The sequence below is a fragment of the Doryrhamphus excisus genome, chromosome 2 (genome assembly GCF_030265055.1).
Source record: "Doryrhamphus excisus isolate RoL2022-K1 chromosome 2, RoL_Dexc_1.0, whole genome shotgun sequence".
NCBI classification, from domain to species: Eukaryota; Metazoa; Chordata; class Actinopteri; order Syngnathiformes; family Syngnathidae; genus Doryrhamphus; species Doryrhamphus excisus.
In genome coordinates this window covers 12,621,291-12,646,444 of record NC_080467.1, presented here as the reverse complement: position 1 = coordinate 12,646,444, position 25,154 = coordinate 12,621,291, and the positions used below count along the sequence as shown (strand labels likewise).

The 25,154-nt window shown below is 41.3% G+C and overlaps 1 protein-coding gene across 2 annotated transcripts in view; it reads left to right on the top strand.

Moving 5' to 3' along the window:
* The first annotated feature begins 3,005 nt into the window (after positions 1–3,005).
* The window catches only part of unc5cb (unc-5 netrin receptor Cb), a 132,954-nt gene continuing 110,805 nt past the window's right edge, over positions 3,006–25,154 (top strand). The window contains exon 1 of one of the 2 annotated variants that reach the window (XM_058064998.1): positions 3,006–3,995. In XM_058064998.1, coding sequence (XP_057920981.1) covers positions 3,875–3,995 — 121 coding nt within the window. In that variant the 5' untranslated portion in view covers positions 3,006–3,874. The remainder of the gene's footprint in view (positions 3,996–25,154) is intronic. The other variant, XM_058065000.1, reaches the window with a different exon arrangement.

The following is a 25,154-nucleotide window of genomic DNA, read 5'->3' as shown; positions in this document are numbered from 1 at the left end:
CGCTATATAGATCATTCATTTTCTACCGCTTATCCTCACAAGGGTCGCAGGGTTGCTGGAGCCTATCCCAGCCCTTTGGACAGGAGGCGGGGTACACCCTGGACTGGTGGCCAGCCAATCACAGGGCAAACAACCATTCACACTCACATTCATGCCTATGGACAATTTGGAGTCGGCAATTAACCTAGCATGTTTTTGTTTTTGGACTGTGGGAGGAAACCGGAGTACTTGGAGAAAACCCACGCATGCACGGGGAGAACATGCAAACTCCACACAGAGGGGGGAATTGAACCCTGGTCTCCTAGCTGTGAGGTCTGCGTGCTAACCACTCACCACTGTGCAGCTATATAGATCGTTATTATTATTTTATTATTATTAATAAAATTATTTATTATTACTATTGTTATTATTGTTATTATTGTTATTATTGTTATTATTGTTATTATTGTTATTATTGTTATTATTGTTATTATTGTTATTATTGTTATTATTGTTATTATTATTATTGTTGTTATTATTATTATTATTATTATTATTATTATGTGGTGATGGGTGTGTGATCCAAGATGGCTGAATAATCAAGCTATGATGAGAATACTCCATCCACGCCCATAAGATTGAAATAGTGTACATTTTGGATGAAATAATCGAAATCGATAATTGCGGCGTTTGAATACTGAAGTTTGACTGTATATATATTTTTGTCACCATTGGCTGGCAACCAGTCCAGGGTGTACCCCGCCTCTCGCTCGAAGTCAGCTGGGATAGGCTCCAGCATACCCCCGCAACCCTAGTGAGGATAAGCGACATAGAACATGGATGGATGGAATTTACAGCAAGTGAAAAGGCCAATGAAGCCCTGGAAAAAGAATCTCCACCCTCAACTCTTCCCTTTGTTCCTTTGGGCGACAATGACAAAACTTGTTCAAGGTAGCAGGCAACAAATAAATGTCAGTTGAGCGTAGCAGCAGCAGCAGCAACGTGCACGTCATTTAACCTTGAATTGGATGGACTCGAGCAACAGCAGCCGAGCGCTTTGCTTCTTTCCACTCCAGTCAGCAAAGAACCTCCACACAAAAATGAGGTTATATGAGCCATCGCATTGGATCATAGAGGAGAGGAAAAATAAAGCAGAATGGGAGGATTCCTGCTCTCTGATGTGACAACACTGACGGCAGGGTTAAGTGGATATAAGCAGCAGGAGATAGTGTTTCACGTGTGCAATGCTAAAGGATTGCTTTCTGCTTCTCGGTACTTGCTTTTCATTGGATGTCATGCATGTGGAAGACGATACCGTATGGGATGTGATGATTGCTACGAATGCTATGTACAGCTCAAAAATGCTAGTTTACAGACAAATGTGGTTGGCTCGTAGGTTATTGTTATATACTGCTATTTTTACCATGTCAGATTTTACCAAAAGCTTCTAAAATGTGCTTTTTAAGGGCAGCTTTAGTGTTATACTGTATTCCATGACAAAAGTCAAATCTTCCAAACCAAAATGAAGTCTGCGGGGTTGGATGCAAATGCTATTTTGATATTCTGATATTTTTACTATTTTCGATTTCTCAAAAAGCTTTTTAAAATACCTTTAAAGGGCAGCATTTGTGACATATTTACACTATTATGTGATGAAACTGAAATATTTTAAACCAAAATGCATGCTGTAGGTTAGTGTTATATTGTACTATTTTTACCATTTTAGATTTTACTAAAAGCTTGTAAAATATGCTTTTTAAGGGCAGCTTTAGTGACATACTGAATTACATGACAAAAGTCAAATCTTCCAAACCAAAATGAAGTCTGCGGGGTTCACTGCAAATGCTATTTTGATATTCCGATATTTTTACAATTTTCGATTTCTCAAAAATCTTTTAAAATATACTTTTAAAGGGCATCATTTGTGACATATTTACAGTATTATGTGACGAAATTGAAATATTTTGAAATCTTCTATGTAGGTTAGTGTTATATTCTGCTATTTTTAGCATCTTAGATTTTACCAAAAGCTTCTAAAATGTGCTTTTTAAGGGCAGCTTTAGTGATATACTGAATTCCATGACAAAAGTCAAACATTCCAAACCAAAATGAAGTCGGCTGGGTTGGACGTCCATCTCTCAAGCGGCCTACACACCGGTGTTCAGATGGTTGCGTCCACACTTGACTAAAAGAACCGTACCACTAACGCACCTGAGATTTTTTCAACCGAACCAAACGTGAAATCGGTGAATGCACATTCCTGCGAGGAGCGTCTCATTCCAGAAAGCCGGACAGGGCCGCAATTTCCTGCATCTCCTTGCATGAAAGCCAGAACCTGACGTTGACAGCTGCCCATTGACATGCCTGCAAATGGTGATGGAGGGCCCGGAGAATGAGATTCATATTTTAAAAGTCATCGCTTTTCATTCTGGAAAAGATAGTGTCAGGCTCATATTTCTCATTAATCACCGGACTGCGGGGTATATTGCTTAGACATCCGTCATGCATATAAAATCAGACTTTGATCACAGTGGTTGGAACGAGGAAAGCGGATGATGCTTGCCTATAGTTATTAGGTACACAAGCAAATGAGAGCTTCATCCAAAAATTGTGCCTCAATAAGTAAAGTCAAATGTATATATGATTTTATCAAACAATACAAACTAATAGAAAGGAGTTTCTGTAACAACCCAGTTAATTGGATTTATTTTATTGACAGCTGATGCTATTATTCGGGTTAGCACAGTAACAGTCCATAAAACACATACAGTTAGAAAGAGTTTCAAGGGTGCCCCTTCCTGGTCACGTGACCCAGAAGCGAACACACCTGTTTGTAATGACACCCCTTTTTTCCAATCAACGTTATGATATGATTTTTTCAAACAATACAAACTAATAGAAAGGAATTTATGTGCGTTTGGGAATTAACAACCCAGTTAATTGGATTTATTTTATTGACAGCTGATGCTATTATTCGGGTTAACTTATCAATAGCACAATAACAGTTCATAAGTATACTTAGAAAGAGTTTCAAGAGTGCCCCTTCCTGGTCACGTGACCCAGAAGCGAACACACCTGTTTGTAATGACACCCCTTTTTCCAATCAACGTTATGATATGATTTTTTTCAAACAATAGAAACTAATAGAAAGAAGTTTCTGTGCGTTTGGGAATTAACAACCCAATTAATTGGATTTATTTTATTGACAGCTGATACTATTATTCGGGTTAACTTATCGACAGCACAGTAACAGTTCATAAAACATGTATACCTAGAAAGAGTTTCAAGGGTGCCCCTTCCTGGTCACGTGACCCAGAAGCGAACACACCTGTTTGTAATGACACCCATTTCCAATCAACGTTAATGTCGTCACGGCTGTTATTCCGAGTTTTGTAGACCCAAGAATGCTTTCCGTGGGTGTGTTGTCATCCGTTCCCACTCGCCGCCATCATCCAGGCCGGGTTTTGTTAGAACGCCGCCACTTTCCTGGAGCTTGTGGATTGGCTGCAGGAGCAAAGGTAGCCCGCAGAGACCTCTCCTCTCCTCGCCTTTTTCGCTCCAGTCCCTCCAGTCAGTCCGCGGAGGAGTCACGGCACTCAGACACTGCTCACGTACGGCGTGGACTAACCGGAGCATGCGTCCGGCACCGGGGCATCGATCCACAAGTGAGCGGCTCAAGTGGAAGACAAACGGACACACATTTTAAAGCAACGTCCTCTCCTCGGTGGAACTCCGCGGACCTGCTTGGATTTATTCACGTACACTTTTTGAGGGCTCTTTTCTAAATATTATTTTGGGTGGACTGAGACCTGCATTTTAACGGTTGTTTGTGGGAAGAAAAAAAAAGAACCAAAAAAAGCAGACCCCCCAGGAGCGCAGTTTTTGGCTCCTCGTCATGGGCCACCAAGGCGCACAAGCTGACAGAGACGACACGGGAAGACGGACGAGGAGGTCCCCCCCGGAGATGCTCACTCTGCTGGGGCTCCTGCTCCTGGCGCACCCCGGCCTGGCTCAAGGTAAAGTCCGCATGCATCTTGCCATCTCTCGACTAGAAAAGTTGGCGCAAAACTTCTGGGAACTGATGATGGGAGTAAACTTAAACGTGCTAAAAAGCCACGAATGTGCGCTCCGGCGTGGAGCATCTTGGGACTGAAAGTCCACAAAGGTTTGCTTAAGGTGATGCGCTGATTAATCTCGGAGCAAAAATGTGCGTCAAATAAGAAAAAAAGTTTAAAAGTCACAATAGATGGATAAATTTAAGTCGAACTACGTTAATGGTTAATTAAATAGTTAATTAGTTGTTTTTAGGAATCTACTTGAAAAAATTCTAGGTTCCCAATGTGGAGCATGCGTACCCTTAAGGTACATGAACAAAAATTAACTGCTTTAAGTAGATTCACATAATGACGGAATGAAGTATGTGTATATTTTAGATGAACACATAAGTGTGATGATATTTTCAGGATCACATGGTCTTCTTCCGTGGTGCTGTGACTAATTACGCGAGTGTTTTCTGATCTTGTCATTTGTTTGCTGACTGGATTTACTGACTGTGTTAGAAAGCCCCCCATTTTGCCCGTGGAAGTAAATTTTTTTGCTGTGACGAATAATGGTGTATTCTTAGGTTATGCGGCCACTGAGTTCGATGGTCCTTGAACACACCATGTGTGACACAGATTGAGACTTGTGTATGTGTATTCTCTATGCTTCCTTTCATCCTCACAGAGGTGAGCTTTTCATAATGTTAGCTCTGCCATGCTGTGCCTTTTTTCCTAATTGATTTCCGTATGATGTGCCTTTTATTATATTTATGATTCATAATTACATTTACATGTAACATTAGTTGCCTTGTACTAATTATTTCCATGTTGTTACAAAGCAAAGCACCACAGTTCATCACATCTTACCACAGCTTGTCACCACTTATACTACAATACTCGATACACATACAAATAAATTCACAACTCATTTTTAATTAGCAGCCCATGTGTGCAGTTAAAAATACATCATTTTTAATATATCATACGATAATTAGTAACACATCAAAGATTGTGTGATTTGTGTTTTTCAGTCGATGTCTGAAAAGTTTGGAAATCTGACATGTATGGCTATTTTTAAGCATGTACTGCACAATGACAAGTCAAAGATCTTCTACATAACAGGACTGCTTTTTAGGATGTAACTAATATATTAATTAGGGAATCAAAATGACTTATTTACCATAAAAAGAAAAACGCTATACAAAACAAAAGCTTATCTCAGCGAGTCTTTGTCTTCTCTCGGAACTGTCTGTGAAGGCAGCATGTGGAAATAACGCCGCATCAACCGAAACCGTTAATCTGCTGCCTCCTCGAGTCGGATTGTGTGCCAGAAAAAACAAAAAACAGGCAACAAGGTGGAATCCGTCTGTGCGGGTTGCTCAGTATGCGTGTCGGAATACAAGTGATGTTTGCCTCTGGAAATAACCAAAGTGGCCTCATATATATTTTCTCTAGGAAAAACGGCAGAGAAGTAGATTTTGGTTTGGTTTATAAAGCACCCGAAAAGTCAAAATTGGTCTGTTCCAGGGTTAAACTATTGCCATTATGTTATTTTCTGCCACCAAGGGGGTTATTCTGAGAAACAAGTATAGTACTTGTAAGCCATACGAGGGTAGCTCGCCATGGTAACTTGGGCTAAGCTAATCAGGTGTTGACCAGGCTTACATCTTCAAATGGGCTACGGAAGTTCCACTACTTTACTGTTTAACTCATTTGGATACGGTGTCAATGCAAGATGGAATATTAGTAATTAATGTTAGCAGATGGAAATGTCACAGGAGTCCTTGCGTGAGTACTCGGTACTCTTCTTACAATATGACATTTGCAGGTGGAATAAACATTCTCAGGCATCAATCAACTGCATTAAAACGCTTATTATAAAAAGTAACTAAATAAATAAATAATCATTGTATGTAGAGCATAGACCTTCTAAAAACTATTAGAGCTCTGTAAATATGAAGTAACACCCCTATAGTCACCTTTTATTCTCATATTAGCGAATATAGTGGACATGTTATACGTTCTTGTTGTAGTATCTCAAACATAACGTGGGTCGATCGCATGGCATTAAAAAAAAAGCAGCTCATCATCCATCCACGATGTGACATGTGTCACATGATTGATACACAGTATTCATGGCAGTCTGACATGCATATGCCATACATAGACGTAGTGCACTGCTAGCTTTGTTTACATCACTTGTGTGCAGGCTACGGCATTTCTGAAGTGACACATAGCAATACCGTATAGTGAGATAACTAGTTAGCCTCCAGATTCATTAATTTTCTACGGCTTATCCTCACAAAGGTCGCTGGGGGTGCTGGAGGCTATCCCAGTTTTTTTCGGGCTGGACTCGTGGCCAGCCAATCACAGGGCACATATAGACAAACAACCAGTCACGCTCACATTCATACCTATGGACAATTTGGAGTGGCCAATTAACCTAGCATGTTTTTGGAATGTGGGAGGAAACCGGAGTACCCGGAGAAAACCCACGCATGCACGGGGAGAACATGCAAACTCCACACAGAGATGGCACTGTTAGATTTGTTCACTTCCTGCTTTCCATAATACAGTTTAGGGTTGTTTTTTTTTTTTTTTTGTAATAATGCACCTCGTACCGAAGTATGAGGTGATATGACCATCCAATGACATAATGTGTACCATAGTGTCAATATAGTGATATATATAGCACATCATGACTGGTTCAAGACTCTTCATCCTTGTATTTAGCAAACATCAACTGCTTTTATTGTTTCTTGAATTGGCTCATCGTTGTGCATTGACGTCTTCAATGTCAATGTTCATCTACAAAGTGAAAAAATATCGCAATTTTTGCTGTTTCAATAAATGTAATAAATTTTCTCCTCACATCTTTACATCATTAATTTTATCCAGCGTTAAGTCGTATATTGTGGTAATGCTTTCACTTCTCAGTTCACTAAAAACAGCAGACATCTCTGCTGTTTTTAGGAATTTACTGCAAAAATGAAAAGAATCCTCTTCTTTTTGGGCAATCTATAGAAAAAGATTCTGGTGAAAGATCCCATGTAGTGTGTGTGACCGGGACCTTTTGCTATTTTAAGTCAATACTAGAAAAACACTAGTCATTTCTTTCCTCTACCAAATTCCAAGTTACGTCTGTATTCATCACAGCTTAAATTTAGCTTTGAGGAAACCTTATCTGTCTGCTCCAGACCTCCAGATCTTGCTCCTGCATTGTTAATGAGAGAGTGCAGGAATGAGGTGGGTCGTTACGGGTCCGGTTTCTCTTTTTGACGGGCATGACGTGATGACATAATAGCCACAACTCCGTGTCATTGACTTGATGGGAATGAGGCTGAGATTGACTTCTTTAGTGTCAAACTACTGCACGGCCAAAGTGAGTCACTGTGTGCTAAATAAAACACAGTCATCTAAATTCACGTTGTTTGGGCCTTGGAGGAGGGAGGCCTACAGAGAGACAAGATTTGAGTTTAATCTCACCTTAACTTAGATGGACTGTCGCTTCCCCCTTCCCTCCTGGTTGTGAGTTCTGGGAAATAAAGAGTTCTCATTAACCTTGTGAACTCTTGACAAAGGAGACAGGTTGAGGCAAATATAAGCGGGGAGCTGCCAAGAGAGGTTGCCGGGCGCTCGGTGACAGGGTCTTGATTGGAAAGCCTTTTGTGCAAGAACAGATGGATCTCGGGTATCTCCAGTATGTTGCTTTGAAACATTTCTTCTGCATGACTTTTTGCAGAAACGTTTTCAAGCCTGACAAAGAACCAAAATACGAATACAAGGTATTAATAAGACGCATTCAAATTCTAAATGTAGTAGTCTACACTTTTCACAAGGTGGCACTGTTGTTGTTCCTTTAATGTTCAGTGAAACAAGCACCACACTTGATTGCCGGAATAACAGGCTTTTATTGTGGGTTTGAATTATGTCACAATAGGCATATTAAAAATGATATAAAACAAAATAACATGAGCTACTGTTGTTACTGTGACTTCCTATCGTGCACACACCCGGAACACATTTACAGCACCACACACAAGCACATTATGTTGTCCAATTATAGATACTATTTTGGGTAATAGGTGTGTAATGGTGACTATGGGCGTGTCATTTAAAAGCAAAACAGATTTTCGAGCTTCATTTTCTACCGCATTTTCTATCCTCACGAGGGTCGCGGGGGTGCTGGAGCCTATCCCGACTGGCTAGCAACCTGGACTGGTCGCCAGCCAATCACAGGGCACATATAGACAAACAACCATTCACACTCACATTCATACCTATGGACAATTTGGAGTGGCCAATTAACCTAGCATGTTTTTGGAATGTGGGAGGAAACCGGAGTACCCGGAGAAAACCCACGCATGCACGGGGAGAACATGCAAATTCCGCACAGGGTGGAATCGAACTCTGGTCTCCGGCCGCCGTGCAGCCATTTTCGAGCTTGTACGTTTTTATAAAAATGTTGGAACCAGTTGGAACCAGTTAACTGCAATATACTGGGGGTTACTACTGTGGCAGTTTTTTTTTGCTGAAAACTGATATGCCGATATTGTCCAACTCTCAATTTCCGATACCGATATCAACCGATGACATATATCCTGTGGTGGAATGAACACATATGTGTTGGATGAGGCATTTTCATGATCTGGAAAAAATCTGATACAGATATCAACAGATATTGCATTTTTATGCCGATATCTGTCTGATATGACCTCTGATATATATATATATATATATATGTATATATATGTGTATATATGTGTATATATGTGTATATATGTGTATATATGTGTATATATATGTATATATATGTATATATATGTATATATATATATATATATGTATATATATATATGTGTGTTTTCCAACAATAATAGCTTGTTGTATGGACCGGGATGATAACCCTGGACAAACATGGCACGGTGTGTCAGTTTCACAGTATTATAAAATGTTATTTTGACACATATTTACGGAAAAGGTAAGTCGAAACCGTAAACTGGCCCATGCCTAATATAGACCAAGCCACTGGTTGGTACTGTACATTTTGAGCCAAGCACCACAGAAGAAGACTTGTATGTCTTTACCTGCGTAGAGTGACCTCGCATGTTAAGACGTAAGTATTTAAGGAAACTAACACACAAAAGTTTATTGTTCAGTGCAAACACGCGTCTATGTTGGGCAACCCAGGGCGCTCAACTTTTTCCACAATGGCGTCCTTATGTTCCTCTTTGATGTCTCCTCCGGGGACCGTTTATGAGCGGAAAAGTTAAAGGATCTTTAATATATATGGTCTCTAAAATACTGTGACTCGGTGCACTTTAAGACTTTATGATGGGCGCTGCAGTGTGTTCTCTCCTGCGCTGAACTGAGAGCAGCCGTTAAAGCCACTGTTATTTCTATCATTATTATTCTTGCAGGCCTCCCCGTGGCTTGACAAGCGGCTCCTCGGGGGGCGCTAACATTACAACCGTAGCGGTCACTCCTGAAACACAACCTGCGTGCACAATGAGCGCATTGTGCGGCAGGAGCGGCACTTAGGAATTACCTCACATGATAACCCTTGGCCGACCTCGCCGAGCTTCCAGCGTGACGCAATTAAAAGTGGCAACAGGATGTAATTGAGGGATATTAAGATTCCGTCTTGTGTTCACTTAGGTGAAGTAGGATGGCACGGAGTAAACAATACACACAAGATAAGTATAAAAGCGCTGTGTGGGGGGTCAGAGGTCTTGGTGGGGGGGTTGGAGGCGAGCTGGTAGCGAGTGATAATTAATGACAAAAACGCCTGCTGACTTTGCTACTCTGCTCCACTTGATTCCATGTAGTATTTATGAGCAGAAAAACATGTATACAGTACACAGTGGTCCCTAGCTACAGTACATTGTGCTTTGAACATAATGAATAATTGCTGTTTGTGGTTGATTATGGCTTATTAAAAAAAATACATATTTAAACAAATTGTACTCATTTTTGACCTAAATTAAGCAACTCGCTGAATACTTAAAATATAAATACACGACGGAAAAAGCATTCTAATTGTGAATGTTGTATTCTACATTGGCACAAATGATCCAACAACATATTATGCCACAATAATAATACCATACTTGGGGCCATAACAGGCAACAAACTCAACAAAAACTCAACTCTCTGACGTCACTTCCTGTCTGTCCGTGATTAAGGTCCGCTAGGGAACACATTTACTGTGACACACACCAATAGGAGCTTATTCACTCTTATGTCAACCATTTTGGGCAATACCGGTGTAAAGCAATTTCCATATATAACAGCCTTGGAATGTCTAGCATGTAAGTCTGTTATGTTATTTGTATCTAATATGTATTATTTTCTCTGATTATATCGACTATATTGGGAGAATACAGGTGTCAAGATGACTATAGGGGTGTTGTTTCATGTCTAGAGGGCTCTTAACAATGTTTAAAACCCCATATAAGATCTTAAGCAGATTTTCACATGAAAAAAAAATGTGCAAAAAAATACAATGTTTTCATTGTAAAGTGCTGCAAATGAGCTCACACTGTTTTCACTTTATTTATGCTAAAGTGTGTCTGGCCCTGTCAAATAAACTCAACGAATGAATGACAGCAACAGTATGTAAATATACAAGAGAAATGCAAAACACAAAAGAAGTGAGTATAACTAAGCCTGATGACTCCAAATATCGGCACGGCAACACGGAGGAGAGAGACGGGTGGCAGGACAGGATCATGGCTTTTTTTGTGGAAAATAAAATGCAGATGCAGGGGTATGAGCAAAAACACAGACAATTTTTTTTTCTTTGTTGTTTTCGCAAATTAAAACCATTTGGATGTACAGGGTTTTCAGTGGAAAGGAACAGTTTGTAGATATATATATATATATATATATATATAAAAATTGAAGCTATTGAATGTTTTTCTGCTGATGTTGGTTGATTTTTATTTTGTTTAGGTGTTGCAAAAAAGCAAAACAAGCATTCCTTTATCAGGGCTCTACATTAAAAACAAAAATTACTTGCCCATGGGGAATCCTTAAGGTGAGAACTACTTGCCCCATGTAAAATGAAAAGACCGCCATAATGATATCATGTATCAATATATGCTGATAATTCATCAGATAATAAATATTACTGATGCATTGTATTTGAAGGAATACAATGCATAAATAGTGGAGATGTATGTTAACATGGAATGCCATACTACCTTACACATCGTAGTCGTAGTAAGCAGTGATATTTATAAGTTGTGCACCACAATGAAACATTATTGAATAGACACATTTGTGTACTAGTTAAGTGTTTTTAATCCAGAAAAAATGCTCAATGGTCAAACAATAATTTGTGAAGCAAAGGTGAGAAAAATACACGGAGAAATGGAAGCGCTAGATTTTGTAGCTTGTGCAAAATCAGCACTTGGTATTGGATCTAATCGGTGGTGTTTCATTGTGACCACTTCAAATTGTCACAGCAATGTGATTCACTCACCTGTGCCATCATTTGATTTGCTGCTGCTAATAAAATACTTGTTTAGGAGGCACTGTTTCATCACTTTTTGCTGTTTTTCTTCAGAAGTTCTTGAAGAATTAGACCATGTTGGCAGGGACGCCATGATAGATGTTTTCCTAGTCAAACGATCGCTGATTGGTTGATCACGAATAAGAACGGGTGTGGGTAAAACGCGGACTGTGGACCGTGGACTAAATAAACAATTCTGATTGGTCCATTTCAAGATTTGCAAGGATTGGTTTGCAAATTACCACCGGAATTACGCAAATTACGTGTTTTACCAACACCCAACAAGAACCGCTTAAAAAAAAAAAAAAAAAAAAAAAACTCTTGGCAGTATGGCATGCCAAAGTGCACTTGCCCGACGGGAATATCACTGATTGGATTTACTTGCCCGAATTTTGTTTTAACTTGCCCCGGGCCATCGGTACATCTTTATTGTCGAGCCCTGCTTTATGCTTTTCAAGATGTCGTCGGCCAATATATATATTTTTTATGATATTACAGTGGGACTCTAAGGGCATTCAGCTTGACAGATGCCAGATTGTATCATGATTGTGCGAGTAGTTGAGAGGTTTCCTCCCACATTCCAAAAACATGCTAGGTTAATTGGCGACTCCAAATTGTCCATAGGTATGAATGTGAGTGTGAATGGTTGTTTGTCTATATGTGCCCTGTGATTGACTGATTGGCGACCAGTCCAGGTCGGTATCCAGTCGCGACCCTTGTGAGGATAGAAAATGCGGTAGAAAATGAATGAATGAAAAGCTTGAAGCTATTGAATGTTTTTCTGCTTTCCTACCACAAAAGCAAATAAACATTTCATTGTTTTCCAGCTGAAATAACTGGAGATACTGTTTTTTTTACTGGTCAGTAACAGTATGCAAATACGCTAGTGGGTGTGGGGTGGTACTGGAGTTTATTCTCTCATACGGAAAAAGTGAACATATAGTGTACAGTCTATGCCCTCTAAAGCCTATTGCTGGAATGAATGACAGCCACTTCTTGGCTAACATTGAAGTCAACCCTCCTTGGCTCCTCCATTCTCACATGACATCTCTCTGTTTTAGTTTCCACTCTTGTCAAATTTCAAGGCATTTAGTCTTAAGTCTTTGGAAAACCACCATATTTAATTTAGCCTGACGAAACCTGACGTCAGTGTAAGTACAGGCCTGATGAAGTGTTAAGTTGACACCGCAAGAAACGTCTGCATTCAGCCACTGGTGGAAACATGCCTACAGCAACTGCTAAGACGTTTTTTTTTTTTTTCCTTTTCTTGCTCCTTGTTTTGGTGCCTCCAAAGCTTCCACATTTTTCATTTTGTGTTCCTTCCTGAGAAGCACATGAAAAGACTTGGTGCAATGTCAAGACAAGACCCAAAAGGAAGCAGAACAGAAAGATTACTGAAAGGAAGCAAGGAAGGAAGGAGAGGAAAAAGTTATGGACTTACGATGGACAGGAGTGGGTGTCATTAATCACCCGAGTGTGACACTTTCCACAACAGGGGAGCTGCTCACTTTAACATTCACTTCTATTAGCAGTCCATTAGAACGGATTGCCACCACAACTTGACAGGCAAGAGTGGAGGAGCTGACCTGTGTATATTATATACCGTACATGCAGTATGGAGGGAAGCTATATTATTTAGTTACCACACTCCATGGAAAACCTTTTGCAGGTCATTATTGTACAGTGCAACCTTTGATTATAATACAGTGCTTGGTTTGCAAACGTGGAAGAAATGGAAGAGTACAGTATGTGCTTAAAGCACTTTTGCCGTAAGTGTTGCAAAAAAGGCTACAAGACATGCATACTGTAAATGCTTATTAATAATAAGAATTAAAAAAAAATATTAATAAACGGCAGTGTCTCCTATAGTCCGGGTCCGTGGTCAATAAAAAAACAAATAACCGCTAGGGTCTCAATAAGTACAGCCGTGGCTGTAGGCAACCTATTCATTAATTAATTCATTTTCTACCGCTTATCCACACGAGGGTCACGGGCATGCCGGAGTCTTCGGGCGAGAGAAGCGGGGTACACCCTAGACTGGTTGCCAGCCAATCACAGGACACATATAGACAAACAACCATTCACACTCACATTCATACCTATGGACAATTTGGAGTGGCCAATTAACCTAGCATGTTTTTGGAATGTGGGAGGAAACCGGAGTACCCGGAGAAAACCCACGCATGCACGGGGAGAACATGCAAACCCCATACAGAAATGGCCGAGGGTGGAATCGAACTCGGGTATCCTCGCTGTGAGGCCTGGTTTTGCACCAATTTTACTCAAATGTGCTTGTCAGTCACCTGAAAGTAGGGTTAGGGACAATTTGGAGTGGCCAATTAACCTAGCATGTTTTTGGAATGTGGGAGAAAACCCACGCATGAGATGGCAGAGGAATTGAACTCGGGGCTCCTAGCTGTGGAGCCTGCGTGCTAACCACTTAACCACCATGCAGCCCTGCAAACTGTTCATGTAGGAGTTAAATGAACTTGTGCTTTATGCCAACAAACATTCCTTTATGCTTTTCAAGATGTCGTCGGCCAAAAAATATTTTTTTACGATATTACAGTGGGACTCTAAGGTTTACAGCTTTACAGATGCCAGATTGTATCATGGTTGTGTGTGTATTTGAGAGGAAGCATTAATAAGAATTTGCCTTTCCAAATGAAAATAATTCCATAATATACGCCGCTTGCAACCAGGCAGTGGGGTCGAGATGGAGAGTAAAGACCGGGGTGGGGGCGGTGACCTCATTTTGTACCTGTGACATCGCCTCTGCCAGAAAATGGCCCTTGAAAGCGACGGCGGCATTAGAAGCAGCCATGCCTCATTCAAAGGCCTTGTTGGCCTCTTTGCTAACCAAAGAGCCTTGTCATTATGGGAGCCTTGCCAAGGGGAACCACTGTCCCAGCTCCTGATCTACACTTCATTTATGATTAGAGATCATAGCAGGAATCTGAGAGTGAATGGAGTGAGTGGAGGACACAGCCCCCAAGGCGGGTGGCGGGTGGGGGGATGATTACTCGTTAAGTGGCCCTTCTCGTGCCATTATAGGCAGTGGGGGCTGACAGAGCACATCATGGGTGAGTGTAAGTGCACACTCCACTCTTCCCCTTTAATTTGGCATCATGACCTGCACCCCCCCCTTCCCTCCCGGTACTCAACCACTAATGTCCTCCTGCATTTTTTGTCTTCCTGACAGGAAGTGGCTCGCTGGCATGTCACTTTTTAATGACTATTTTGCCCATGAGTAAGAGACAAAAATAAGTCACTTTTGTAGTCCAAATCAGTAGCACTTTATAGTTGAGGTTTGGAATGTGGACACAAAATGCAAAATATTAAAACTGCTTTTGTATCACCTCAGTCCCTCACTCATTCTAAAATCACAAATACTTCAACTTGCTGATATAGTTCATCTTCAAACAGCTAAAATAATGCATAAGGCTAAAAACAACCAATTACCTAAACATGTCATCCAATACTTCTCTACAAGAGAGGAGAAATATGATCTCAGGGAAGAAGTACATTTGAAACACTTCTATGCTAGGACTACGTTAAAAAGCCATAGCATTTCAGTATGTGGAATCAAATTATGGAATGGATTGAGTAAGGAAATCAAACAATGCACAACGATGAGCCAATTCAAGAAACAATACAAGCAGTTGATGTTTGCTAAATACAAGGATGAAGAGTCTTGAACCAGTCATGATGTGCTATATATATCACTATATTGACACTTACTATGGTACACATTATGTCATTGGATGGTCATATCACCTCGTACTTCGGTACGTGGTGCATTATTAAAAAACAAAAAAAAACCTAAACTGTATTATGGAAAGCAGGAAGTGAACAAATGTAACAGTTACTGATTGTAAAAGTACCAGATGGAGGGGTAGGATTTAATAAGCTTTACTTCTTCCTACTCCTTTTGGACATGTGGAACTGTGAACTGATTATGTGATGCATTCAATTGTAATCTGATGCTTGTTCGCATGAAATAAAACCACCATGTTCCTCTGAACCGTATGGAAAACATTCGATTACGTACCTTTTACACCCCCAGTTTGATATCAAAGCTCTCTTGCATTAGCAATCTCATTCAAAAAGACAACATTGGATGAACATGAAAATGTTATTTTTAATATTTTGAATCGCAAGCGATGATCTGTGGACACCCGCGCTTGGCAGCTCTGTGCTGTATTTTATTTCAGCCCACGTTAACAGCAAGGACAGAGAAAATGAATGTCTTGTCCTGCTGCCATACATGCCATTCTAGCAAAGAGGATTAGAGACGGTTTTAAATATGTGCACGAATGTTACACAAAAAGTTGAACTTTAGGCCAAAACATCCATCAGTTGGAATATTCAGTATATAAATATATATAAAATATATATTAAAAAAATATATATAAATATACCTGTATTTTTCTGTCTCTTTTAACTATTGTTAAGGTTGTATTGTATGGAGTTTGCATGGTTTCCTCCCACATTCCAAAAATGTTAGCTTAATTGACTCTACATTGTCCGTCGGTCTGAATGGTTTTGTCATGAAGTCAGCTATTGTTAGCTAGTGTAAAGGTGACAGTAGGCATGTTATTTCACGTCTACAGGACTCTAATAATGTTAAACATATTTAGAAAGTCATAAACAGTTTCTATACTCTAACTGCAGTTAATTTATTTTAACTCCTACTTCACTTGAACACCAGTTAACCCTAGTTCCAGACCCGACCTATAAAAAAATAATTACAACCAGTTGATCAATTGTAAAATTGAGTATTTAAATAAAAAAAAAAAATCCCTTTTTTAGGGTGTTTTCTGTTTCTTTTTAGCCTTTAGTTGGAAAAACAAGCCCCATCGCTACCATCTTTATTCAAGGAATATTCTCCACTGTATTTTGAGCTCAGATGTGCGAGTACCATTCTTATCTTCCCGAGATGGGAAATAATTCCGACAAGAATGAGATGAACTCAGTGCGTGACGCATGGCACCTGAGTCACAAGTGGAGGCGTCGACATTAGCATTTTCACCGGCCAATCACCTTCCACCTTTCTTTTTCTCCCCACTGCACGGCTGCAATCTCTCGCCGACCTCTGACTGACAAAGCTAAAACCTTTAATCCTGTTTTTGCTTTTGCCCTGCCTTGTGCAACAGCGGAAGGGGACTAATGCAAATGTATAGAATCATAGGTGACCTTTCCAGGTGGAATGATACATTTGATACTTTTTTGTACGGTGCATAGGCGGATGGCATGCAACCCCGTTATTCCAAAATCATTAAAGGTGTACACAAAAGCACTTTTATATTTTGTTCCCATACCGAAATGCCCAAAATGAACTGAACCGCAGGCTTAAAACCCATGTACACAACAAAGGATGACACCCTTTAATGTAAAGGATCTGGACAGTGTTCCCCTCCCGTCTGTGCTGTGAGGAAAAACTCAGCAAACCACCACCCTTCGTATCAGCTTGTGGTCAGTGTATGTCAGTAGAACAGACATCGGGGGGGGGGTCACAGAACCACTAGTCCCACTTGAAACATGAGATCAGGGGGTGGGGGGGGTTACCCCCATTTCCTGTCTCCTCTTTATCAGCATCCTCGTCTGTTATTTCAGTGCTCTTAAATGTTTTGGCTCGCCACTGATAAATGTTTGTTTTTATGGCTATACGCCATTGCTGGGTTGACTCAGTTACAGCCTCTGCTTTGCATTATAGATCCTTCTTTGCTGGAATAAAAGTTTTTCTATGGGACTTGAGGGATACAAGCGTGGGAGGAGGCCAATGAGTGACCACATACTCCCACATTTCGATTCCATTGTGGAGAAACACTCGGTACAAGTACCAGGAAGTCAATGGACACTATGGAGAATTTCCACTTTATGAAAAACTGCATTATGACATTGGAAATGGTTTAACCCAAATGTAATGTGACACCATGTTTGGTGGCGGCCAATCAAAAAAGTTGTAGAATTGATCATACTGTGTGAAAACACAACTGAGGTCTTGTCTGATGGATGACAGCAAAGTTTTCTATGATTTTTAGTGGCTTTTCTCACATAGTCTTTCTTTAGGTCAGTACCTACCAACATGTACAAATGTATAGTGTTCAACGTGCAATTTGAGTGTGATCTCCATTTTTTTTTTTTTTTTTTGCATTTTCCTGTCTGGCGGCGGCATGAAAAAGTAATTGAGACCAAAACCTTTGAGTGGTTAGCGCACGGGCCACACAGCTAGGAGACCTGAGTTCAATTCCACCCTCGGCCATCTCTGTGTGGAGTTTGCATGTTCTCCCCGTGCATGTGTGGGTTTTCTCCGGGTACTCCGGTTTCCTCCCACATTCCAAAAACATGCTAGGTTAATTAGCGACTCCAAATTGTCCATAGGTATGAATGAGTGTGAATGGTTGTTTGTCTATATGTGCCCTGTGATTGGCTGGCCACCAGTCCAGGGTGTATACCCCGCCTCTCACCCGAAGACAGCTGGGATAGGCTCCAGCACCCCCTGCGACTCTCGTGAGGATAAGCGGTAGAAAATGAATGAATGAATGAATGCTTTAGCGAGTTTTTATTCAGTTTGATTAATTGTTCAGATTACAAAAAATTATGTATTAAAATACTTTCCACAAAAAGTCATATACGTAATTAGAAGACTAAAGTTGATACATTTAATAAATGCTAATTTTTTTATAATTGAAGAGGCTTATTATTAAAAGTGAGTTTAAATTTAGAATATATAAAAGAAATACATTTAGAGAACTGTATTCATGTAAGTCAATTTTTCTGTGTGATCCTTATTTGTACACAAAACTACAATACTTGGAAATGCTTGTTTTTTTTCTTTCAGTGTTTTTACATTTTATTTACTACTTTATTAATTTTTTATTTATTGTTAATTTTTGATCACCATCCTGCCAAAAATCGGGTAATATTGTTTGCTGGTTTCCATTTGTAAGGATGAAGAAATGCACTTTCCTTTAAGGTGAAGGTTCCCCACTGAGAGAAATTGTTGCTTGAACAGTCTCCTTCCTTTACCCTCTAACCACATCCAATATTTGCATTTCCAAATACAGTGTGCTCCTGCTTTTCTTAGCTTTACCCATCTATAAGCAGTGTGTGTGTGTGTGTTTGTCTGCATATGGTGTGTGTGTGCATGTGTGTGTGTGCGAGGGTCTTGGTGTGTTTATTCAATAATAACAGAGTCTGAGAAAGTCTGTTTCAGATAAATCTGTGCGAATACCAGACCATTCATTCCCAGGAAATCAATCTTTCTCATAATTCCCCTCATTTTTCTTCCATCTGTTATCTCCGGAGCTGCCAAGGCAGACTTTTAAAGAGAGCAGACCATTAACGGCGCTGGTGGAAGGAGCCGAATTAAATGTGTGTCAGAATGCCAGCTTGTAAAGTTGTTGTTTTACCCAGTTAAATGAGGTGCTAAATTAAAACTTTCACAATTTGGTATGCGCCGTGCGTACGATGATGAAGCTGCCACTCGCGTACGCTGATGGACGAGTCGGAATACGCGTTAGTCGGGGCGAAGGCGTGTGATGAATGGACAGTTTTGTCTTCTGTGTGATGTGTGTAATTACTCCCTACAAGTCTCTGCAAACACGGCGGAATCTATCAGCGGCTCCCGAAAAGTTTCCCCCCCCTCAGTCGTCCCCTCTTTACTGACTTCCTGACCTTTTGCTTTTCATTTGAAGCTTTTGTTACTGTTACCAGTAACGGCTCGCAACATGAGATAGCTGCTTTTTCTGTGTTTGTACAACGTGTGTGTGTGTGTGTGTCGTATCTCCACCATCAGTCCCCAGTGTGCCGAGTGCTGGCAGACAGTGTTTAACAGGGCCAAGCTCAGTGGCGCTCATTTAAATGGGGTCCAGACAGAAGCCCCATGGAGAAGGGCTTGATTATTTTTATGACTCTAACATGTACTAGTATACAGTACTTCAACTATACACTGTATGGCTGCACCATGGGAGAAGGCCATTTTGGGCAAAATAAGTCTACTTTTGCCCTGGAAGACATGAGACGGTATTTGTTTTCGACACACTGGGGGCGCGGGGGGTTGTGCCGTGCCTCTTTTCTGCCTCAGATTTCCAAAAAGTCTCGTTAAATATTCCATGACTGCACGAACCACGACAAGCTTCTCCAAGCCTTAACTGAAACGTTGCCCTAAAACCATAGCCAGAACCAGTAGAATTATTACCCGCTAGTCCACTTTAATCATTCTGTTTGAGAACCGAACGTGGAAAAAAAAATCTATCATCTCCCTCACTTTTGACAGCGACGAGCAATCGGGGAGGCCCGTCATCACGAAAAATAAAAAAATGATTGAGAATAGAGAATATTTCTAATACTATGCCAATATTTTGAATTTTACATGCAGAAAACAATGCAAAATTATTGTAAATGACGGATGGATGGAACCTACTTCCCCTACATCAGGGGTGGGCAAACTACGGCCCGGGGGCCACATGCGGCCCACCAAGCGTTTAAACCCAGCCCGCCAGTTGCTTTCTAAGTATTTCAACTTTTAACATAGAAACTAGCAACATGACTTGCAAGTTGGATGTCTTATTTAGTAAAAAAAAACAAAAAAAAACAACAAAAGTATAAAATTAAATGACATAGTTTGATGTACAGCTGATAGTAACACTTTTACAGATAAAATGAGACAAATAATTCAAGGAAAGTTATAAGCATAAAATAGTGTGTATGTTTTAAATATGTTCTGGCCCCCCCGAAGTGCCAAATATTTTCCCACCCTTGCTCTACATCCTGTCGAGATTCAATCCAATAATATGGGACTATATAACGTATTCCACTGAGAATCAAACGTAACAAATAAAAGTTAATGACTGTTCACCAACCAACAGCGAGGATGTTTACCGGGCGTCTAATTGACATCTCTGACTGATTGATTGCTATTGTTCCGCTAATGAAAGCCGTTCAGATGAAGTTGTTAATGACAGGAGGTGGGGAAAAAGTTTAGCGCTCCAAGTGTCATCTAGCATTATTATTAATGAGCTTCCATTGTCACTTCCTGTTTGTCCTACATGACGCCGACATTGTCAGTCCAACACATGCTCTCCTCTAAGAAATGACCAATTATAGATCATCAATACATGTTTGGGAAAGATCACTTGCACTTTTCGGGGACGAAAAGCAGACAGTTGGCAGCGGTTGAATAATGGATGTTGTTTCTGTACAATACAATACCCCCTCCCTCCCCTAAACCAGGTCACACATTTTGAAATGAGAAGCCTATTTTGTATACAGATTAGCAATCTGGCTTGGAAATTCCACTGTAAACATGGCATGGTGTTTGCTATTTCATCTCCAATCTACATCTCAGGTGTAGAGCGGAAAATATCGGCGCATACATTTTCTGTGTCGTGTGTTCCCATAGGTTGGACAAAAAGGGGGTCAAAAAGTCATAAGACTTATTTTTAACTTGCGTTCACACGGTTTCCTCCCACATTTCACAAACATGCTAGGTTAATTGCCGACTCCAAATTGTCCATAGGTATGAATGTGAGTGTGAATGGTTGTTTGTCTATATGTGCCCTGTGATTGGCTGGCCACCAGTCCAGGGTGTACCCCGCCTCTCGCCCGAAGACAGCTGGGATAGGCTCCAGCACCCCCGCGACCCTCGTGAGGATGAGCGGTAGAGAATGAAAGAATGAGCAGGTTGCCTACAGCCACAACTGACCTGGCAGTACTTATTGAGACCCTAGCGGTTATTAGTTTTTATAGACCACGGACCCGGACTATAGGAGACACTGTGGTTAATTAATTATAATTTTTTTTAAATTCTTATCATTAATAAGCAACCCTCATGAGGATAAGCGATAGAAAATTAATCACTGAGGACAAAGATTCAAATGATGTATTTCTTTGTACCCGGTGTAAGCCTATTAAAATATTTATACAAAGCTGTTATTGCGGCATAAATCCACTCCAGAAACTCACTGATATAACCGTATAGATCCTGCACTTGTGGACTTAATCCTTAAGATGGGGCCTCTTCAACTCCAGACGTCATGCCAACTGCCTAATTCCAATTAATTGAGGTGTATTTTGTTGGGTTTCCATACGCCCACAGGGTGTTCACACCCTGCTGTTCGGTGGAAATGGTTTGGGGAAAACATGGGTTAGATTAGACTCCTTAAAATGACATCTTCTGGCTAATTCCAGGCCTGTGTGCGTATACTGTAACCCCGTAGAGAGTCCAGCAGCTGCACTACTGTAAAGTGATACACCATAATGGTTTGCAGCTCATATACTGGAAGAACGGAAACCGATAATTCACTAGTGATACTACGTAAAGGGGTGCTGGTATTTTTTTTATTTTTTATTTTTGGAGGTGAAGTAAGCTGATCCGTCAGGTTGGATCAGGGCGTCTGCTGTGCAAAGGAACCCATCCCTCCTGATGGGCGTCTTTCAGTGGCTGCTTATTAGCGCACACAGCCGTCACATTTACACCAGGGCTAAGTCATATACGTACATTTGTTTTCACAACGCGGCTAAACCGGCACACCGGCTTCCTGCCGCGTCCACACACTCCCTCGCTATCGCCACTCTTTCCACAGCAAATATTTTATTTAGCGGGCGCACCATTCCGTGACGAGACCCCGCCAACAAAAGCAGCAATGTTGTCCAGAAGAAGAGCCAAATCGAAATCAAACAGAGGAAGGCGGATGCCCGCGGAATGAAAGGAGATTGTGGAGCCACTCAGACTAAAAACTAAAAACCGTGTGTCTTTTTAGTCTGGAGAGAATGCAAGATTAAGGCATATTAACTCAAAGCTATTCTCGCTTTCTTTGTGCAGCTTTTTGTTCGTGGAAAAGTGGAAGAAAAACCGTAAACAAATACGCTCAGTATAAGAACGGAAACCATGCATATTTATTCGCTTAGGAAATCTGGTGTGGTAATCCGAGCTCTATTGTGTGTTGTCTGGCTGTGCAACACCAGATACGCACGCAACCTGGTTTTGGTTTTGCCTGCCATTTTTCTTGTTGGCAGTTGTTTCCGTAATGGTTTTATTTCAGAGCCGGGCACAAGGAACACGAGACGAAATATTTATGCTTGTAGTCTCTGTTTTCTTTTTCTTTTTTTTTTCTTTTCTGCTGACAATTTGACTTAGTAATGCGGCCTTGTTCTGTGTGTGCGTGGGGATGGGTCAGTCAGAAAAACCAGGGTGGCCGAGGGTGGAATTGAACTCGAGTTTCCTAGCTGTGAAGCCTGTGTGCTAACCACTCAACCTCAGCCCCGGAACGTCAAATTCATTCATTAATTTATTCATTCATTTTCTACCGCTTTTCCTCACGAGGGTCGCGGGGGTGCTGGAGCCTATCCCAGCTGTCTTCGGGCGAGAGGCGGGGTACACCCTGGACTGGTGGCCAGCCAATCACAGGGCACATATAGACAAACAACCATTCACACTCACATTCATACCTATGGACAATTTGGAGTCGCCAATTAACCTAGCATGTTTTTGGAATGTGGGAGGAAACTGGAGTACCCGAAGAAAACCCAGGGTGGCCGAGGGTGGAATCGAACTCGAGTTTCCTAGATGTGAGGCCTGCGTGCTAACCACTCGTCTGCTGTGCAGCCCCGGAATGTCAACATTCATTCATTTTCTACCGCTTTTCCTCACCAGGGTTGCAGGGGTGCTGGAGTCTATCCCAGCTGTCTTCGGGCGAGAGGCGGGGTACACCCTGGACTGGTGGCCAGCCAATCACAGGGCACATATAGACAAACAACCATTCACACTCACATTCATACCTATGGACAATTTGGAGTCGCCAATTAACCTAGCATGTTTTCGGAATGTGGGAGGAAACCGGCGTACCCGGTGAAAACCCAGGGTGGCCGAGTGTGGAATCGAACTCGAGTTTCCTAGCTGTGAGGCCTGTGTGCTAACCACATTTTTCACCGTGCAGCCCCGGAACGTCAACATTTCAAGTTGAAAAACTGTCTTAACATTTCTATGAATTCAACACAGCCGGAATGACCCTCAACATCAGGAAGCGGAATGGCCCAAAAAGTCCCTGTAGGATCTTTCAAGGGTTAAGTGATGGGAGACGGCTGTCTAACATCCATCAGCGTTAAAGATTTTCTCTTCACGTCACTCCTCATCTTGTGTCGGCTAGGAGGGGCGTGGTGGTGGTGGTGTGACAGGATCTTCTGCATCCTGTCTCCATCCTTAGCAGCGGTGGTGGTCTCTCCCTAGGAGTCAAGGCAGACCTTTGAATAAGACGGCGACAATGCTGCATCTCTGTTCAATCTCACTCATCTCACTTCAGAGTTAATACAATTAGGAGCTGTGCTTCGGTGGCCATCTTGTTGTGATTACATGTGTTTACATGGGGGGAAAGGGGAGGTGTTTACTGTGGAAACTGTGGCCCCCACTTGTACCCAACCTTCTGCCTCCTCTCCTGCTACTCATTTAGGAAGCTGCCACAAAATTGAATTTCTACTGATTAGCTTGTCAGCCTCATAGCCTGGAGATCAGGGTTTGAATCTCCTGTGGGACATCTTTGTGTGGAGGGATTTAGAACACCATACGTAACTGTCACTGCTAAAAGGACCTTTTTGTACGGCTGTTATGTCAACTGGGATAGGCTCCAGCTCACCTGTGACCCCAATGAGGAGAATGGATGGATGTGTAGTCTATACTATATGCACCCAAAGTCAACTGGGATAGGCTCCAGCTCACTTGTGACCCCAATGAGAATGGATGGATAGGTTGTGATAGGCTCCAGCTCACTTGTGACCCCAATGAGGAGAATGGATGGATGTGTTGTCTATGCTGTATGCACCCAAAGTCAACTGGGATAGGCTCCAGCTCACCTGTGACTTCAAAGATAATGGATGGATAGGTTGTCTATACTATATGCACCCAAAGTCAACTGGGATAGGCTCCAGCTCACTTCTGACCCCAATGAGAATGGATGGATAGGTTGTCTATTACTGTATTAACCCAAAGTCAACTGGGATAGGTTCCAGCTCACTTGTGACTCCAATGAGGAGAATGGATGGATGTGTTGTCTATACTGTATGCACCCAAAGTCAACTAGGATAGGCTCCAGCTCACCTGTGACTTCAAAGAGGATAATGGATGGATGTGTTGTCTATACTATATGCACCCAAAGTCAACTGGGATAGGCTCCAGCGCCACCCCATCACCCTAATGTAAAATAGCTGGATGGCAGTTTGACATGATCACGATGATGATGGTTCTCCAGCTCCCATCACGAGCAAGAGGGTGCCGAAAGCGACACAATGATACGTTTGTGTGAACAAAGGCGTCAAGACGCAGGCAGCTCCAATCTGCAGCATATTTCCTGATTGCATACATGATGCTTTCCTTAAAATAGGAATAGGAATACAAATCTGTGTCTGACTAATGTAATATGCACACATGCAAAAGTGGAAGCAAGGACACAATTAAAGTTTAATACACAAAAGATGTTTTGTCTCCTAAAATTCTTATGGAATAACAGAGGTTATGACAGGTACTCTTAGGATATTGGATACCCCCCCAAAAAATAGAAGTACAAAAGAATAAAATCCTTTCATGTTGCACACAATGGATGGTTTTTGGGTGATTGCATTTA